Source organism: Salvelinus fontinalis, chromosome 29 (assembly GCF_029448725.1).
Source record: "Salvelinus fontinalis isolate EN_2023a chromosome 29, ASM2944872v1, whole genome shotgun sequence".
Lineage (NCBI taxonomy): Eukaryota > Metazoa > Chordata > Actinopteri > Salmoniformes > Salmonidae > Salvelinus > Salvelinus fontinalis.
Genome location: NC_074693.1, coordinates 40,537,004 through 40,555,011, shown reverse-complemented (window position 1 = coordinate 40,555,011; position 18,008 = coordinate 40,537,004). Strand labels below are relative to the sequence as shown.

The 18,008-nt window shown below is 41.8% G+C and overlaps 1 protein-coding gene across 4 annotated transcripts in view; it reads left to right on the top strand.

Annotated features, from left to right (window-relative positions):
* The window catches only part of LOC129827979 (follistatin-related protein 5-like), a 174,634-nt gene extending 169,523 nt beyond the window's left edge, over positions 1–5,111 (top strand). For all 4 annotated transcript variants that reach the window (XM_055889326.1, XM_055889325.1, XM_055889327.1 and 1 more), the window contains one exon: positions 2,639–5,111. In XM_055889326.1, coding sequence (XP_055745301.1) covers positions 2,639–3,341 — 703 coding nt within the window. In that variant the 3' untranslated portion in view covers positions 3,342–5,111. The remainder of the gene's footprint in view (positions 1–2,638) is intronic.
* The last annotated feature ends 12,897 nt before the right edge of the window (positions 5,112–18,008 follow it).

Here is an 18,008-nt window from a genome sequence, read left to right as displayed (position 1 = left end):
AGCATATGGTCTCACAAGGGGTCTGAGGATCTCATCTCGGTACCTAATGGCAGTCAGGCTACCTCTGGCGAGCACATGGAGGGCTGTGCGGCCCCGCAAAGAATTGCCACCCCACACCATGACTGACCCACCGCCAAACCGGTCATGCTGGAGGATGTTGCAGGCAGCAGAACGTTCTCCACAGCGTCTCCAGACTCTGTCACGTCTGTCACATGTGCTCATGTGCTCAGTGTGAACCTGCTTTCGTCTGTGAAGAGCACAGGGCGCCAGTGGCAAATTTGCCAATCTTGGTGTTCTCTGGCAAATGCCAAACGCCCTGCATGGTGTTGGGCTGTAAGCACAACCCCCACCTGTGGACGTCGGGCCCTCATACCACCCTCATGGAGACCGAGTGAGCAGACACATGCACATTTGTGGCCTGCTGGAGGTCATTTTGCAGGGCTCTGGCAGTGCTCCTCCTTGCACAAAGGCGGAGGTAGCGGTCCTGCTGCTGGGTTGTTGCCCTCTTACGGCCTCCTCCACGTCTCCTGATGTACTGGCCTGTCTCCTGGTAGCGCCTCCATGCTCTGGACACTACGCTGACAGACACAGCAAACCTTCTTGCCACAGCTCGCATTGATGTGCCATCCTGGATGAGCTGCAATACCTGAGCCACTTGTGTGGGTTGTAGACTCCGTCTCATGCTACCACTAGCGTGAAAGCACTGCCAGCATTCAAAAGTGACCAAAACATCAGCCAGGAAGCATAGGAACTGAGAAGTGGTCTGTGGTCACCACCTGCAGAACCACTCCTTTATTGGGGGTGTCTTGCTAATTGCCTATAATTTCCACCTTTTGTCTTTTGTCACCTTTTGTCTATTCCATTTGCACAACAGCATGTGAAATGTGAAGTGTGATTGACTTGGAGTTACATTGTGGTGTTTAAGTGTTCCCTTTATTTTTTTGAGCAGTGTATATTTTGCCCAATGTGTTTACAAGCAAAGCCAGCCCAGATTATACTTTTACTGTTCACAGAGAACGCAAACAAGCCCATTTTTCTCAAAAACTTTTTCGAACAAACTTCAGCACTACTCATTTTTTTTAGCAGAAATAAGGCTGAAGGCAAAATTGTCATATTGACCTTCATATATCAAATACTCTGCTTTGTATCACTGTAGATGTGCTCCATTCACTGATCTGTCTTAATGTACACATTTGTAAGAGAGTAGGGACATTTATCATGGGGAGTGGGTTGTCCTAAAATGTATACCATACAGGTGATACATTCACATAGCACTTGATGGTATTTACAGTTGCTTGCACTAACATAGTACTCCTTTCTCCCTATCAGGAGTCCACCCACAACATCATTCTACTTTCCCTTTTTCTCATTCTCCCATAGATCAAATGATAGTTCTTTTCTCTAAGTGTGTTAGCTTTGAATTAATTTATCTCCCTGTGGGTATGCTTTTCATTACTTGAAGGTGCTTGTGTTGGGATCAAAAGATCCCTGGGAAGAAATCCTGTGGATTTTGTGTTGGAAGTTCGACACATTCCAGAAATTCACAATTACACAAAATCCAAGGGTATTTATATATCAAAAGATAAAGGCCATGGTCATGGACCATGCAGGCCCTCCGATTTCATGACCCAATGCAGCACCTAGATCACGTCCACTATCAGGCCCATTTATGTCCAAGTCCCCAGCCCTAACGCCTCAAATGGACGATACAATCTCTGGATCGATGCTTTACTTCACAGTGCTGATAATGTGCTTCATCACTCTCTAACAGTAATTTTCTGTCCACATGAACAGACAGGGTGTTTAAAATCACATAAAAGAAGACGGATGATACTGAGATTGAAGTACAGGTCAGGATTGATCAGACAACATTCAGATTGAATTTTGCCATGTCGGCCCCTCACATTCTCCCTCCAGTCTTGCATATCAGAATTCGAATGTGTCATTATCTCTCCCCTTTAGATTTTGTATGCATAATATAATATTTTCAATGATTAATATGCCCACGGAAATCTATTACTGTGAAGGATAGGGCAGACGATTTCAACTCGGCTTGCTGAGATTGCTCATCTGAGGCGATAAGAAAATGGCCACTGAAATGTGAAAATGTAGACCGTATCCACCCCTCTCTTCTTCTCAAACCAATCCTAAGGCCGTTTCTTTGAGGAACTGAAATATTGGAGCTAAGAGAGTCACACACCCCAGTCAATTCAGAGTATAATAATAGGAGAGGTGATGCAAATGGAAGTCCCTGTCACTGTTAAGATTGTAATCACAGCATGAGCGGGGAAAATGTGCAAATATTCAATAGTCGTGAGGATAACAGACTTCTCTCAAAAATCATACGTTTATTTCTACTCTCCACAATTGTAAATGTAACTGTAGTCTTGGTGAAGGTTGGCTTTCATTCTAATGGAGCACCACTATGAATTGTGAAGTCCGGAAGCAAAAGCAAATTGATTCAAGTCTGTAGGTGTAATGTGCAACATGAATTAATTAATTAATAAATAAGCATAAAATACATTTTAAAGTATATTTTTTAGTGTCGACCCTCAACAGTACTTTTAATGGTTTTATATGTGTCATAGAAACGTGAACAGGTATACTAACATTCAAAATGTATTTTCTTTCTGTCTAGATTTGGAATCGTCCTCCACAGAAATGAACCGGCGCTCCACAAGATCGACCTGGAGACCACATCGTCAGGGAAGAACATCAGCCTGCTCAAGTACAACTGTATTCCCAAGTCCCTGGCTTACACCCACCTGGGAGGTTACTACTTCATCAACTGCAAACCCGATTCCACGGGCGCCACCCAGCCCCAGCTCATCGTAGACAGTGTGACAGACTCCGTGAATGGACACAACGGGGACGTCACCGGCACCCCGTACGTGTCTCCGGACGGTCACTACCTGGTCACGGTGGACGACCGCAACGGCTTGATGAGAATCCAGCAGATCACGGTGCGCGGGGAGATCGGCGAGCCCTTTGACATCCACACCAACCTTCACCTGTCTGATGTGGCCTTCCAGCCGTCGTTCACCGAGGTCCACCAGTACAACGTCTTCGGAAGTTCGGGAAGCCAAACGGACTCTCTATTTGTCGAGCTGAGCACAGGCAATGTGAAGATGATCAAGAGTCTGAAGGAGGCCACCAAGGCTTCCGATTGGCCGTGGAGCAGTAGAAACCGCGTGATGACCGGCAGTGGACTTTTCGGACAGTACCTCATGACCCCGTCCAGGGAGTCTATTTTCATCCTGGACGGTCGTCTCAACAAGCTCAACTGCGAGATTGCTGATGTCGTCAAAGGCAACGTAGTGGCATGGGTTGGCGAGTCGTAGGCCGGTCTGTGTTTAGACTTGTCCTGTCTTATTATTAAGGTACAGTTGCACTGAATTTGGCTGCAGATACATAATTTATTGGGTGTGAAGAAAAACGTAAGCAATTCTCAAAACCAAAATTCACAGATCAAAATCGTATTGGATGTTGTTTACTAGCCGAGTTGAAATCGTGGTGGTTCCACAATATCTTCTAGGGGATATCTGTTAAAATTAGACAAATTAGCGTCATATTAGCATTTTTCGATTGCAAGTCTTGCCAATTCAATTGGATGGACGTTTTTTGATATTCACGTCAACTGGCATTTCGCTAAAAAGAGGGAGAAAATAGGTCTAGACTATCCTCCTCTGTTTCGTCTACTCCCGTTCCATTTTTTTTCCTGTGCCTTGAAGGAAAACAAACTCCAAAAGAGGAATTAACATAATTATTCCCATTGCGGCTGCAGATTACACCTTCTTCTCTTTGACCCTCCTTCGTGGTGAGAGATGCTCTAAAAATCCATGTTTCTCGTCTTATTTTCATCTCGGACCAACGTGGAGCCCATTCTGGGCTAATTAAAAATGAGCTCTTGCTGAGACCCCGTCTCGTTTGAAGTGGAGATGGAGAGATTGAGTTGTCCATTATGATGTAGTGCTGCTTGGTCACCTTTGATCTCTGAGAGTCTTCAAAAGAGCTAGTGATTTGAATGTGATTTCGTCCAACAATCCAAGTCTCAATGACAATGTTAATAGATTGATCCATCTTAATATTTGTGGGATAAATTAATTAAAGTTTCACACTTTGATTCACAAGGTCAATGTGTGTGTGCGTGTGTGTGTAGAAAAATATTCAAATTTGAAGAATATCCCTGGCCCAAAAGGAGTCATAGTATATATTAGAATGTACTTACATATTGTCAGTCAATTTTGGCAAAGTTTAGCAGCTGGATGTGTATCATTACAGTGAAATAAAGAGGGATTTGTTTAGTTGGAAGTGGATTTGTGCAGTTGTAGACAATAGAGTCACTATGAGCTGTGTGGATCTAATGAGACTATAGTGAGAGACCTTGGTCTATAAGCTTCAAATGTGAGTCACATTTCTTTTCAAATGCTACAAGGCAGAGCGTAGTTGGATGAATCAGTTGTACCTATGAAACCTGGCAAGTCTGTGGCCCGTTGTGCTTAGGACACAAATTATTTCCCCCAAGGACACATTCTATGCATTTTCACCATAGCACTCTAAAACAAACACAATGAGGAATATGTTTATGTGTTATTTTTCAAATCTAATGTTGGACCTCTTGTCCTGTTATGGACAGGTCCATTTTATGTTCCCAATTAAGATGAAACATTTTTATATAATTTGATGTTTTGTTTTATTTGGTCAATTCAATTTCAATTAATCAAAAAAACTAAAAAATGATATCACATTTTGTTTGGTGTTGCCCCTTGATACCCATAGACTGTACTGATTACCTGTAATTTTCTTCTTGTTTTCTGTATATAGCCGCAGAGTTGACTGAGTTCCTTAACATGGTAGTTTTCATACAGTTTTTGAGGGCTCTGTTCATTATTTTGAGTGAATATGCACCCAACCTTTTCAAGAAACGAAAGAGCACCATTGTCATCGCGCTACCCTTGACCAAGTACATTGTGATTTCACCTACCTGAGACATTGTAGTTTTCATTAGAGCCATGTACTGTTTGTTGATTCATGTGATTATTATTTATGTAGAGAATACACACTTGACATTTTACCTGACAATAAAGTCTATACCTCCTTTCTGTGGAAAATGTGTTTCAAACATGGTTTCAGCCCACACTACTAACGCCGTTGAAAAACCAGGTTCAACACAGTTCAGAGAAGCTTCTTCAGTAATGCTTCTGTTGCTCACAATAGCCCTGTTTATACCTGGTTGTAACATTTGTCCTCTGTCTTGACATTGTCCACATTCTCACATGTTCAGACAGGTGTAGACAATTAAAAAATGCATTGTGATCTGATTGTGATCCGATCTTCCTGACCACCTCCAGAGGTTAAGCACCAGGTATAAATGAGGCCCATGACATTCTGAGAATATGAACATATCTATGAATTTTCTTGAATATCATTTTGAAAGAGCTTTGGAAATTTCATTTGAACGACCCCTATATTGATTCAGCAGTTTTTGTCACTCTTACAAAACTAATTCCACACCCAATTGTGTCTGCTTGAGATTAAAGGACACCCACACGGTGTGGGTGTGCTGATACATAACTTATTGATGGGCACTTCACATAACCATGATTTTATTTTTAAAAATGCGATCATCTATAGAAAATGCAATCGCTATTACAAAATGATATGTAATAGTCAGTGACGGGGAGTAGTGAACTACATGTAATTCAACTAGCAGTTGAAATACATTTTGCTGTAGCTTGGTGGTAGTTGTACTAAATTCAAATGTTGGTTGTGTTTCCAGTATTTAATTACTTTTTTTGCCATGTAGTGGTGTAGCTAAATTCTGGAACTACAATTACTTTTTAGCAAAAATAACAGAACATATGAGTAAAGTAAGCAAGATGTCCTTTCTTTTTCAGGAAGACCAGCCTAATTTTCACTTGAAACAAAGTTTTTATGTTTAATAGACAAAATTACACATGATGTTAACATCTGACTCCAGGGTGATCTTTCTTGCAATTTGTAGTCTATGACATTTCAGATTTAGATATGATGATATTTCTCAAAGTAGTTTGGATGTAGTGAACTACTTTTTCAAAGTAACTATAAATAAGTAAACTACACTGAACAAAAATACAAATGCAGCAACATGTCATGTTGGTCCAATGTTTTCATGTGTCACGTTGGTATGAATGATTCGGGAGACAGGCGCAGGAATGCGTAATATTTTGTTTTATTGCACCCAAATTACGGCGTGCCACGGCACGGGGACGAAGACCAGACAAACACTATGCAAAACACAGGGTAGAAACCCAAAACAAAAGAGCGAGGAGTACCTCGAATAAATTACACACTGGACGAGACCCGTAATCAGCAATGGCATGAAAGCCAAAACACACAGCGCAGGTACTCACACGCACCAACGGACATTGTAACAATAATCGTCAGGACAATGGTGAAAAAAGGGCATACCTATACAATTGCTAATCATTGGGAATGGGGACCAGGTGTGCGTAATGACAGTTCTGGAGGGATCCGTGACATCATGAGCTGAAATAAAAGATCCCAGATATTTTCCAAACACACAAAAAGCTTATTGTGCTAGGGATAATAAATGTGCAGTTTTGTCACACAATTTTTACCACAGATGTCTCAAGCTTTAGGGGAGCGTGCAATTGGCATGCTGACTGCAGGAATGTCCACCAGAGCTGTTGCCAGAGAATTGAATGTTCATTCCTCTACAATGAGACGCCTCCAACTTCATTTTTGCGTTTCTCAGTACTTCCAACCGGCCTCAACCGCAGACCACGTGTAACCACGCCAGCCCAGGACCTCCACATCCAGCTCCTTTACCTGCAGGATTGTCTGAGATCAGCTATGGGTCTTACTTCCCTCAAGATGTTTAAGGACATAATTAAGAAGAGTGACAGTTGCATCTTTCACCCCTGTCCTGACTGCAATGAGTCTAAGCAAACTGCAATGGGTCTTAACAATATGTTCAAAAGTTTTCATGGTCAGTGAGGAAAGGGCTACATGCAATAATTTCAGGTTTCTGGTCCACGCCCCTATGTTTTTTTTAAGGTATCTGTGACCAACAGATGCATATCTGTATTCCCAGTCATGTGAAATCCATAGATTAGGACCTAATGAATTTATTTCAATTGACTGATTTCCCTATATGAACTGTAAGTCAGTAAAATCTTTTAAATTGTTTCATGTTACATTTGTATTTTTGTTATGTTACGTTTATATGTTTCTTAAGGGTAGCTTTAGTGTAGCTTAACTTGTTGTAGTGTGAAGTAATTGGTAGCTTGGTAAATTCTATTTTCAGAATAGCTCTCTCCAACACTGGCAATAGTGGACAAGTCAATTGCATATAAAGCGAGTAACAATCAGAGAGTGTAAATACTGAAATGAACTGTAGTTAAATGAAGGAAATGTATTAGAAACAGAATACCAGTATTGTAATGTCGAGTGACATTTGAGTGAGAGATGATGACTGATGCAAATATAAACATTTAACGTCGTTAGATATTATGTTGAAGGAATACAGTACCTTCAGAAAGAATTTCCACCCCTTGATTTTTTCCACATTTTGCTGTGTTACAGTGGGATTAAAATGTATTTAAAAAAAAATATTTGGTCAACGATCTAAAAAAAATACTCTAATGTCAATACGTGTTAGAATCACCTTGGCAGCGATTACAGTCTTGCTGGATAGGTCTCTAAGAGCTTTGCAAACCTGGATTGTACAATATTTACCCATTATTCTTTAAAAAATGATTCACACTCTGTCAAGTTAGTTGTTGATTATTGCTGACTGGCATTTTGAAGTCTTACCGTAGATTTTCAAGCCGATTTAAGTCAAAACTGTAACTAGGCCACTCAGGAACATTTCATGTAATCTTGGTTAGCAAATCAATTGTATATTTGGCCTTGTGTTTTATATAATTGTCCTGCTGAATGGTAAATTAATCTCCCAGTGTCTGTTGGAAGGCAGACTGAACCAAGTCTTCCTCTAGGATTTTGCCTGTTCTTAGCTTTATTCCATTTATTTGTATTCTAAAAAACTCCTTGCCGATGACAAGCATACCCATAACATGATGCAGCCACCACTATGCTTGAAAATATGAAGAGCTGTACTCAGTGATGTGTTGTGTTGGATTTTCCCTCAACATAACGCTTTGTATTCAGGACAAAAATAAAAATTTTGCAGTATAACTTTATTGCCTTATTGCAAACACGATGCATGTTTTTGATTTTTTAAAATTCTGTACAGGCTATACTTCTTTTCACTCTGTAATTTATGTTAATAAGGGTTCCCGAGTGGCGCAGCGGTCTAAGACAATGCGTCTCAGTGATAGAGGTGTTACTACAGACCCTGGTTTGATTCCAGGCTGTATCACAACTGGCCGTGATTGGGAGTACCATAGAGCTGCACACAATTGGCCCCGCATCATCTGGGTTTGGGTTTGGCCGGGCTAGGCTGTCATTGTAAATAAGAATTTGTTTTTAAATTACTTGTCTGGTTAAATACAAGTTTTAAATAAATAGTGTTGTGGAGTAGATCCATCCTCAGTTTTCTCCTATCACAGCCATTGGCTTCATGGTGAAATCTCTGAGCGGTTTCCTTCCTCTCTGGCAACTGAGTTAGGAAGGACGCCTGTATCTTTGTAGTGACTGGGTGTATTGATACACCATCCAAAGTGTAATTAATAACTGGCCCATGCTCAAATGAATATTCAATATAAAAAAATTTACCCATCTACAAATAGGTGCCCTTCTTTGCGAACCACTGGAAAATCTCCCTGGTCTTTGTGGTTGAATCTGTGCTTGAAATTCACTGCTCGACTGAGGGACCTTAAAGATAGTTGTATGTGTGGTGTACAGAAATGGGGTAGTCATTTAAAAATCCTGTTAAACGCTGTTATGCAACTTTTTATGTGACTTGTTAAGCACATTTTTACTCCTGAACAAAGGGTTTACATACTTCTTGACTGAAGACATTTCAGATTTAATTTCTTATTCATGAGTAAACATTTAAAAAAAAAAAATCATTCCACTTTGACATTATGTGGTATTGTGTGTAGATCGGTGACACAAAATCTCAATTTAATACATTTTATTTTCAGTCTTTAACACAACAAAATGTCGAAAAAGTCAAGGGGTGTGAATACTTTCTGAAGGCACTTTACCGGCTTGCCCTACCTGATAGTGCCAGTCCCCAGCTAGCTAACCCAAGGACATCCACGTTTATCACATTGCTGTATGTCATATAGGTCACACTATGATGTTCAAAGCCATTCCAAGGAGTTTCGTAGCCTAGCTTCAGTTTGCACACCGTCCATTTAGGGTTTTCCGTATTGATCCGTGGTGATTAGGCAAGCCCGTGCCTCATCACAGATCGCCCATTCCCGCTGCCACACTTCCCTTCACCCAGCTGATAAGCCCCAGCTAGTTTTTCCTAACAGACCAAATTCGCATTCCTCTCTAACTCGGTGAGACTGATACATTGCATTAATAGTCTCCTTTACTTGATCCCTATAATAAAAATGCCAGGAGAATACATAACTCGGTGGGCGAAATGAGGTGGCTGGAAGTGCCTTAAATGATCTATTGTCAAGCCCTTCATCTTCCAGTGCATTGCCACATGGGTGGAACTCTCCCCTCCCCTCACCTCTCGGAGTCAAATGTAGTATTTTAATCATGTTCCAGGCCTGGGCACTAGTAATGCCTCACTTCTCTGTCCATCCCGCGTCAGGGCTGATGACTGATCGAGGCCACCATGTGTGCTGTGCTTTGTGCCAGACCTGAATACTCATCATACATTTCACCCAGTCTCCAAGGGTCCACTCTCTGCCTTCAATTCCCACGCTTTAACACTCACTGGTTTTCTATCTCTCTGAATGTCTGAATGGAATCAACAGCAGTCAGTGGATCTTGTCTGCATTGATTGGGTGTAAGGGTCGATTGGGGTAGGTTGACATCAACAAAGAAATGAATTGGTTCCTACTTAATTGAAAACCAACTAATCAATGTGCATATTGATTGGTCAATTTCTGCACTATAACATCCTCAGTTGTGTGCAAAATTGGTAGTCAGTGTGTGTGTGTGTGTGTGTGTGTGCATGTGTGCATGTGAGTGTGTCTGTGTAGTGTCTAACCTACTAAATAGATTGAATGTCAACAGGGTGCACCCATTGGCATCTTAACTGGCTGTGTGAACACTCCCCTTAGCTTGCCCTGTGTCAAACTCATAGCAGAGACTCACTGGGATGTTGGAAGGATATGACACGTATCAGCCCGAGCCCTGTGTATGTGATAAGATGGTGGCGGCGTCACACCTTGTCTCCTTTGGCCCCCCATTGTCATGCTGAGCCTGCTGTTATCAGTCGGGCATGACACCAGGGCCGCGCTAGGTGAGTGAACACACATCAATGACAGGGGGATGCACACGCGGCCACCGTTTCGCCTCTGAGATGCACTGGAGTGATGCTGCATGAGATAAAGAAGCCAAGCATTCTTCTACAGCCAACCACATTCCATCCGTCTGCTCTTTGTTTACACTACATGTTTTTTAGATGGTGGCAAACGGATTCTCCTCAAGGGTCAGATTATTGCATCTATTATACTTTTTATATCGACAAGCATTGTTTTAGATTGTAGACACATTCCATACTGGCATTAACAGGCACTAGGTCTCCCTTGGGAAAGGGTTCTTCTGACCTCAATGGGTCTTCCTGGTCAAATAAAAGTGAACTAAAACAGTATGCCTTTTGATAACACTATATTCACAAAATGGCAACAAGAGAGCACGTATAATAACCAAAATCCGAGTCGGGAGAAGAGGAGAGGACACAGTGGCAGCGTGCATTAAAGGCTCAAGAAATTACAACTAAACCACATACCACTCCCCTCCATCATTCTGGCTAATGTGCAAATCTCTCAGACGTAAAACAGACCAACTGCAAGTCAATGTTAAGTGATTATCGGATTACAGAAATGCCTGCATTCTGGCCTTCACTGAGTCGTGGCTGAAAGAGCAGGACCGGGACGCTGATTTAGAAATCGACGGCTTTGGGGTGCCTGTACGTCAAGACTGTGATGCAAAGCACAAGTCGTAGGGGTCTGCCTCTATGTGCTCATACGTGAGAGTCTGTGTGACCCAGGTATTGAACTTTTACTCTCACTTCAGCCCTTTTACTTACCACAGGAGTTCCCCCAAATCTTTGTCACATGCGTCCTAGAGCTGACGTGGACAAGATGACGGACACCATCTCCCGGACCATGCAACAGTTACAGAACATCTCCCCTGATGCTCCACATCTTGTTATGGGTGACAATAATCACTGTTCGATGAAAAAGTCTCTCAATCACATCTACCAATACGTCACTTGTCCTACAAGACATGGTAAAGTGTTGGATTTGTGTTATCGGACAGTGAAAGGGGTGTATAAATCCATCGTCTGAGCTCCAATAGGCTCGTCTGACCATAGTACTATTTACCTCATTCCCACATACAAACCTGTCCTGAGTCCACTGAACATCTACAGGACTGCTTTGATAATACTGACTCGGACATGATTACTAGCTCCTGCACCGACCTGGATTAATTGACTGGCACTGTGACCAGTTATGTTTAATTCTGTGACAATTAGGTAATACCCCAGAAATCGTGCAAAAGATTCCCAAATAACAAACCTTAGGTAAGCAAATCACTCAAAACTGTACTTAATATGAAAAATATCACTTTTCACCAGGGTGATGTCTCCCAGAGTAGGGGAGCACATCAAAGAGTAAAGAGGGAGGTTAAACTGTTTAAGTTGAAGCATAAAGACAAGGTGGAGGCTGAACTGAGTAGAGGCAACTCCTGTTCTACTTGGAGGGGGATCAAATCCATGGTTGAATTGCAGTATAAAGCTGGGAAGATAATTAATAAGGCCAACCAATAACAACTTTTACCTACGGTTTGACACCCATTATTTTAATGACGAATTAACTGGTTTAAGAGAGTGTCTCTGAATGTAATATTCATGTTGATCATAAGAAGGGTTTTAAAATATTCAGCCACATCAAAGAGAAAAAGAACCCTGGCCCTGATGATATTAGAGGCAGAGAGTTAAGAACTCCGTGGCATATTTTCCTCTATCTTCCAGCTGTCACTGCAAAGGGTACTATACTGAATCAAAATATAAACGCAAAGTGTAAAGTGTTGGTCCCATGTTTCGTGAGATCCCATACATTTTTCATACGCACAAGAAAATGTATTTCTCTCAAATGTTGTGCACAAATTTGTTTACATCCCTGTTAGGGAGCGTTGTCCTTTGCCAAGATAATCTGTCCACCTGACAGGTGTGGCATATCAAGAAGCTGATTAAACAGCATGCTCATTACACAAGTGCACTTTGTGCTGGGGACAACAAAAGGCCACTCTAACATAGATTAGGGTCTCATGAATTCATTTAAATTGACCGATTTCCTTATACGAACTGTAACTCTGTAAAATTGTTAAAATTGTTGCATGTAGCCCTTTCCTCACTGACCATGAAAACCTTGGGAAAATATTGTTAAGGGTGAGATTATGGCCAAGGTTCAAGACCCTTTAGACCCATTGCAGTTTGCTTAAAGGGTCAGGACCGGGGCGGAAGGTTGCAACTGTCACTATTCTTAATCATGGCCTTAATCATCATCTCTTTTGGGTAATGGCACATCTTAACTGTAGCTGAGTCAGAATCTGGCGATATGAAGGACCATGTAAAAACGGCTATTCAAAAACGTGTCCATTCAAGCATGCCGAATGGCTTTAAAAAAAATGTTAAGACCCGTGGCTGACTGCTATTTGTTGACTTCTCTTAATTGTATACAACCGTGTCTTAGCAGAGAGGCTGTTGTCCAATTCAGATCATGATTGTAACATGGTCGGCTGGTTTAAACCTCAAAGGGTGAGAGTCAACAGTTCCCTACCCAGCACACTATCTCCCTCCACTGGTTCACCACAAGGGTGCCTCCTTTCCCATCGTGTCTGTACTGTACACTAATTAGTGTCAGAGTAATCATGAAGCTGGACATAGGATTACGTTCGCAGGCAACTTGGTTATCGTGAGTCTTTCACAAAATGAGGAGATGAGCCATGGCCCAGTGGTGGAAGAGTTTGTTGGATGGTGTGACAGCTCCTACTTAGAACTTAATGTCAAGGAAACCAAGGATATGACTATTGATTTCCAGAGGAGCTCACTGCCACCTATGCAGATTCTGATAGATGGTGAGCCAGTGGAGACCGTGGATCAATACAAATATCTTGGCACTTTCCTTGACAGCAAACTGAGTTTTGAGGGGAATGTGGATGCTATCTGTGCAAAGAGAAATCAGCGCTTGCTCTTCCTGGGGAAACTCTGCCGTTTCAGGGCAGATAAGACGCACGAGTCATACGTGAGGCGCAATCCATTTAAGGAACTCCGAGCATTCCTTGTTTGATGAATTTATGTTGCTTCCCTCAGATTGCAAACACAAGCTCGCTAAGTTCAAAACTAATAGGTCCGAACTCTCCTTCATGCCAGCTGCTATCAGCTTTCTCAATAAGTAGTACTACTGTTAGTTGAGCACATATTGTTTTTGTGTATATTTATTGTCGTATTCAATGTGTTTTTACTACGTGCTGCGAAATGAATGGCCCACAGGGAATAATAAAGACTCCTGTTCTTATGAGACATAACTTGGATAATGGCTTGAGAGAGGTACAGGTGTCTGTGCATCGGCCATTGCTCATCTCTCTAGTTATTGAACAACACACCCAGCACCGTGTTAATTGTGACACAAATCAAGAAAGCCTGCTTTGCACTGGGACATGGGCCCACAATTCAAAACACCGGAACAGCAATGAACGCAGACATGGCTCGTAGCCAGGGAGTCATGGACAATGTCCCTCGTGCACGTGTGCCACTGGAGTGGATGTTTTCACAGTGGAGGAGTAGATGTGCTGCCACTCTCACGGGTTAGCAGATGTGGAGAAGATGTGTCCAAGCCCCCGATGAGCTACACTGGAGAGGAAGAGGAGGAAAACATCATGCAGCCAGACTGGCACACCCACGCACACACACACACACACGGACGCACCCACCCACCCACCCACCCACGCACGCACGCACGCACGCACGCACACACACACACACACACACACACACACACACACACACACACACACACACACACACACACACCCACACACACACAAAGGGCCAGCTGAATGGCTGTAGTGCTACAAAGAAGGAGTGAGCAATGTGGTTTGGCATGAGTAGGAGCATAATATGATGTACCTGACTGAAAAGCAAAGGGAACACAACCTGAATGGTTACTTAGTTTCTTGCTCGCTGCCATTGGCAATAATCAATCAAAATAATTCCTATTGGCATTGTGAATGGATAAGGAACAATTAAAAGGGGAAAATCGTGTGACGGCAAAATGGGTAGTGACAGAACAACATTTGATTGTGTGATAAAGGAATAAGTTGGGGATGAATTAATTAACATTCAGCCCGGCAGAGCTGTCAAATGTCTCTGTGCTGTTTGCCATGGAAACAAGATTTTTATCGCTCTAAAGTCTCCTCACCAAAGAAAAGTCTCCACTTTTGCAAGGAGAATAGAATGGAATAGAACTTATTTTCTTACAATGCCTCAATCAGAGGAGGCTGGTGGGAGGAGCTATAGGAGGACGGCTCATTGTAATGGCTGGAATGGAATAAATGGAACATAGTCAAGCATGTGGTTTCCAAATGTTTGATGTGTTTGATACCGTTCCATTAATTACAGTCCAGCCATTACAATGAGCCCGTCCTCCTATAGCTCCTCCCACCAGCCTCCACTGGTCTCAATATAAGTTTGTTTTTGCCATGGTTAGAAATCAAATTTCGGCAGCACAATAATAAACAGGTTATTTTCTGAGACTATGCTCTATATACACAGGTGAATTGAGAAAGCAATTCCAATGCAATGGAGCGAGCAAGCTTATATTTCCCCAATAACCCATCCCCACCAGAATGCCTGTAACACCTTTTTCAACACACATTGTCTACCCACAACCCTCTGTAAAATTCAGTCCTCTCCTGGGACTTGAGACTCTTCTGCATCAAATATTTCATTCCAAAACGCTACACACTGCTTGCAAAAGTAGTCAGGCCCCTTGGATTTGTTTCACCTTATGTTGTGTTACAAAATGGGATTAAAACGGATTACATTGTCATTTATCGTCAACGTTTTAAAGATAAAAAATTAAAAAACATAACTAAAATGTAGTCGTTGCATAAGTATTCAGCCCCTTTGTTTGGGCAAGCCTAAATTAGTTCAGGAATACAATTTGACTGAACACATCACATAAAACTTTGCAATGCCATTGTACAGGAGTGGGATACCATCCCACAGGCCAAAATCAACAGCTCGATCAGCTCTATGTGGAGATGCCACACTGCATTAGGCAAATGTCGGCCACACCGGATATTGACTCGTTTTCTGATCCACGCCCCTATGGTATGTGTGTGTGTGGCCAACAGATGCCTCCTCTGTGTGAAATAATAGGGGTTGACATGATTTTTGAATGACTAACCCTTTTTCTGTCCCCCATACATATAACATCTATAAGGTCCCGTGGTCAAGTATTGAATTTGAAGCACATATTCAACCACAAAGACCATGGAGCTTCATAAAGAAGGGCAGTGGTTGGTTGATGGGTAAGAATATCTCCTTAAGAATATTTCTTTAAGCATGGTCAAGTTAAAAGCTGTGGATGATGTATTAAACCACCCAGACACATCAAAGATACAGTCGTCCTTCTGAACTGAGATATAGGACCGGAGTGACACTGCACAGGAATGTCACCATGAGGCCAAGCTACACAGTTCAATGGCTGTGGGTGGATCCACAATATTGTAGTGACTCCACAATAATGACCTAAATGACAAAGTGCAAAGAAGAATATAAATATACAGAATAAATATACTCCAAAACATGCGTATTGTATGCTGCAAGGGAATAAAGTAATACTGAAGAAAAAACTAACTGAATGCAAAGCCTTATATTTGGGGCAAATCCAACACAACACATCACTGAGTAACTGCCTCCTTATTTTCAAGCATGGTGGTGGCTGCATCACGGTACGGATATGCTTGACATCGGCAAATATTTGGGAGTTTTTCCTGGATAAAAAGAAATGGGCAAAGGCAAAATCCTAGAGGAAAACATGCTTCAGTCTGCTTTACACCAGAGACAGGGAAAGCAATTCCCCTTTCAGCAGGAGAATAACCTACAACACAAGGCCAAATCTACTCTGGAGTAGCCAGAAGACAGTGAATATTCCTGAGTGGCAAAGTTACAGTTTTGACTTAAATCTGCTTGAAAATCTATGGCAAGACTTGAAAATTACTGCCTACCCCTTATCCCCAACATCTTGACTGAGCTTAAAAAATAAAATAATGGGCAAATATTCCACAATCCAGGTGTGCAAAGCTCTTATAGACCTACCCAAGACTTGCACTTGTAATCAATGGCAAAGATGTTTTGACTCAGGGAGCTGAATACTTATGCAACAACTATATTTTAGTTATTAAATTCTTTATTAATATATATTTTTTAATTCAAAATTTTCTTCCGCTTGGACATTACAGAGAATTTTGTGTAGATTGTTGACAAAAAAATGTAATCCCACTCAGTAACACCATAAAATGTGAAGAAATCAAACGGGTCTGAATACTTTTTAAAGATACTGTATATACAGCACCAATCAAAAGTTTGGACACACCTACTCATTCAAGGGTTTTTCTTTATTTTTTACTATTTTCTACATTGTAGAATAATAGTGGACATCAAAACTATGAAATAACACACATGGAATCATGTAGTAACCAACAAAGTGTTAAACAACTCAAAATACATTTTATATTTGAGATTCTTCAAAGTAGCCACCCTTTGCCTTGATGACTGCTTTGCACGCTCTTGGCATTCTCTCAACCAGCTTCACTTGGAATGTTTTTCCTACAGTCTTGAAGGAGTTCCAACATATGCTGAGCACTTGTTAGCTGATTTCCTTCACTTTTCCTTCACTCATTCCAAACCATCTCGGTGATTGTGGAGGCCATAAGGTCAGGTGATTGTAGAGGCCAGGTCATCTGATGCAGCACTCCATCACTCTCCTTCTTGGTCAAATAGCCCGTACACAGCCTGGAGGTGTGTTGGGGCATTGTCCTGTTGAAAAACAAATGATAGTCCCACTAAGCTCAAACCAAATGGGATGGCGTTTCAATGCAGAATGCTGTGGTGGCCATGCTGGGTACGTGTGCCATGATTTCTAAATAAATCACAGACAGTTTCAACAGCAAATCACGCCCACACCATCACACCTCCTCCTCCATGCCTCACGGTGGGAACCACACATGCAGAGATCATCCATTCACCTACTCTGCGTCTCACAAAGACACTGCAGTTGGAACCAAAAATCTCAAATTTGGACTCATCAGACCAAGGACAGATTTCCACCGGTCTAATGTCCATTGCTCATGTTTCTTGGCCCAAGCAAGTCTCTTGATGGTGTCCTTATTGGTGTCCTTTATTAGAGGTCTCTTTGAGAAAATTCGACCATGAAGGCCTGATTCACACAGTCTCCTCTGAACAGTTGAGATGTGTCTGGTACTTGAATTCTGTGAAGCATTTTAAATCAGTTCTACCAAATTTCTATCAACATGTAAAATGTGCAACCAAAGGGGAAAAAATTCTAGACCACCTGTACTCCACACACAGAGACGCATACAAAGCTCTCCCTCGCCCTCCATTTGGTAAATCTGACCACAACTCTATCCTCGTGATTCCTGCTTACAAGCAAAAATTGATTGAGGAAGCACCAGTGACTCGGTCTATAAAAAAGTGGTCAGATGAAGCAGATGCTAAACTACAGGACTGTTTTGCTATCACAGATTGGAACATGTTCCGGGATTCTTCCGAAGGCATTGAGGAGTACTCCACATCAGTCACTGGCTTTATCAATAAGTGC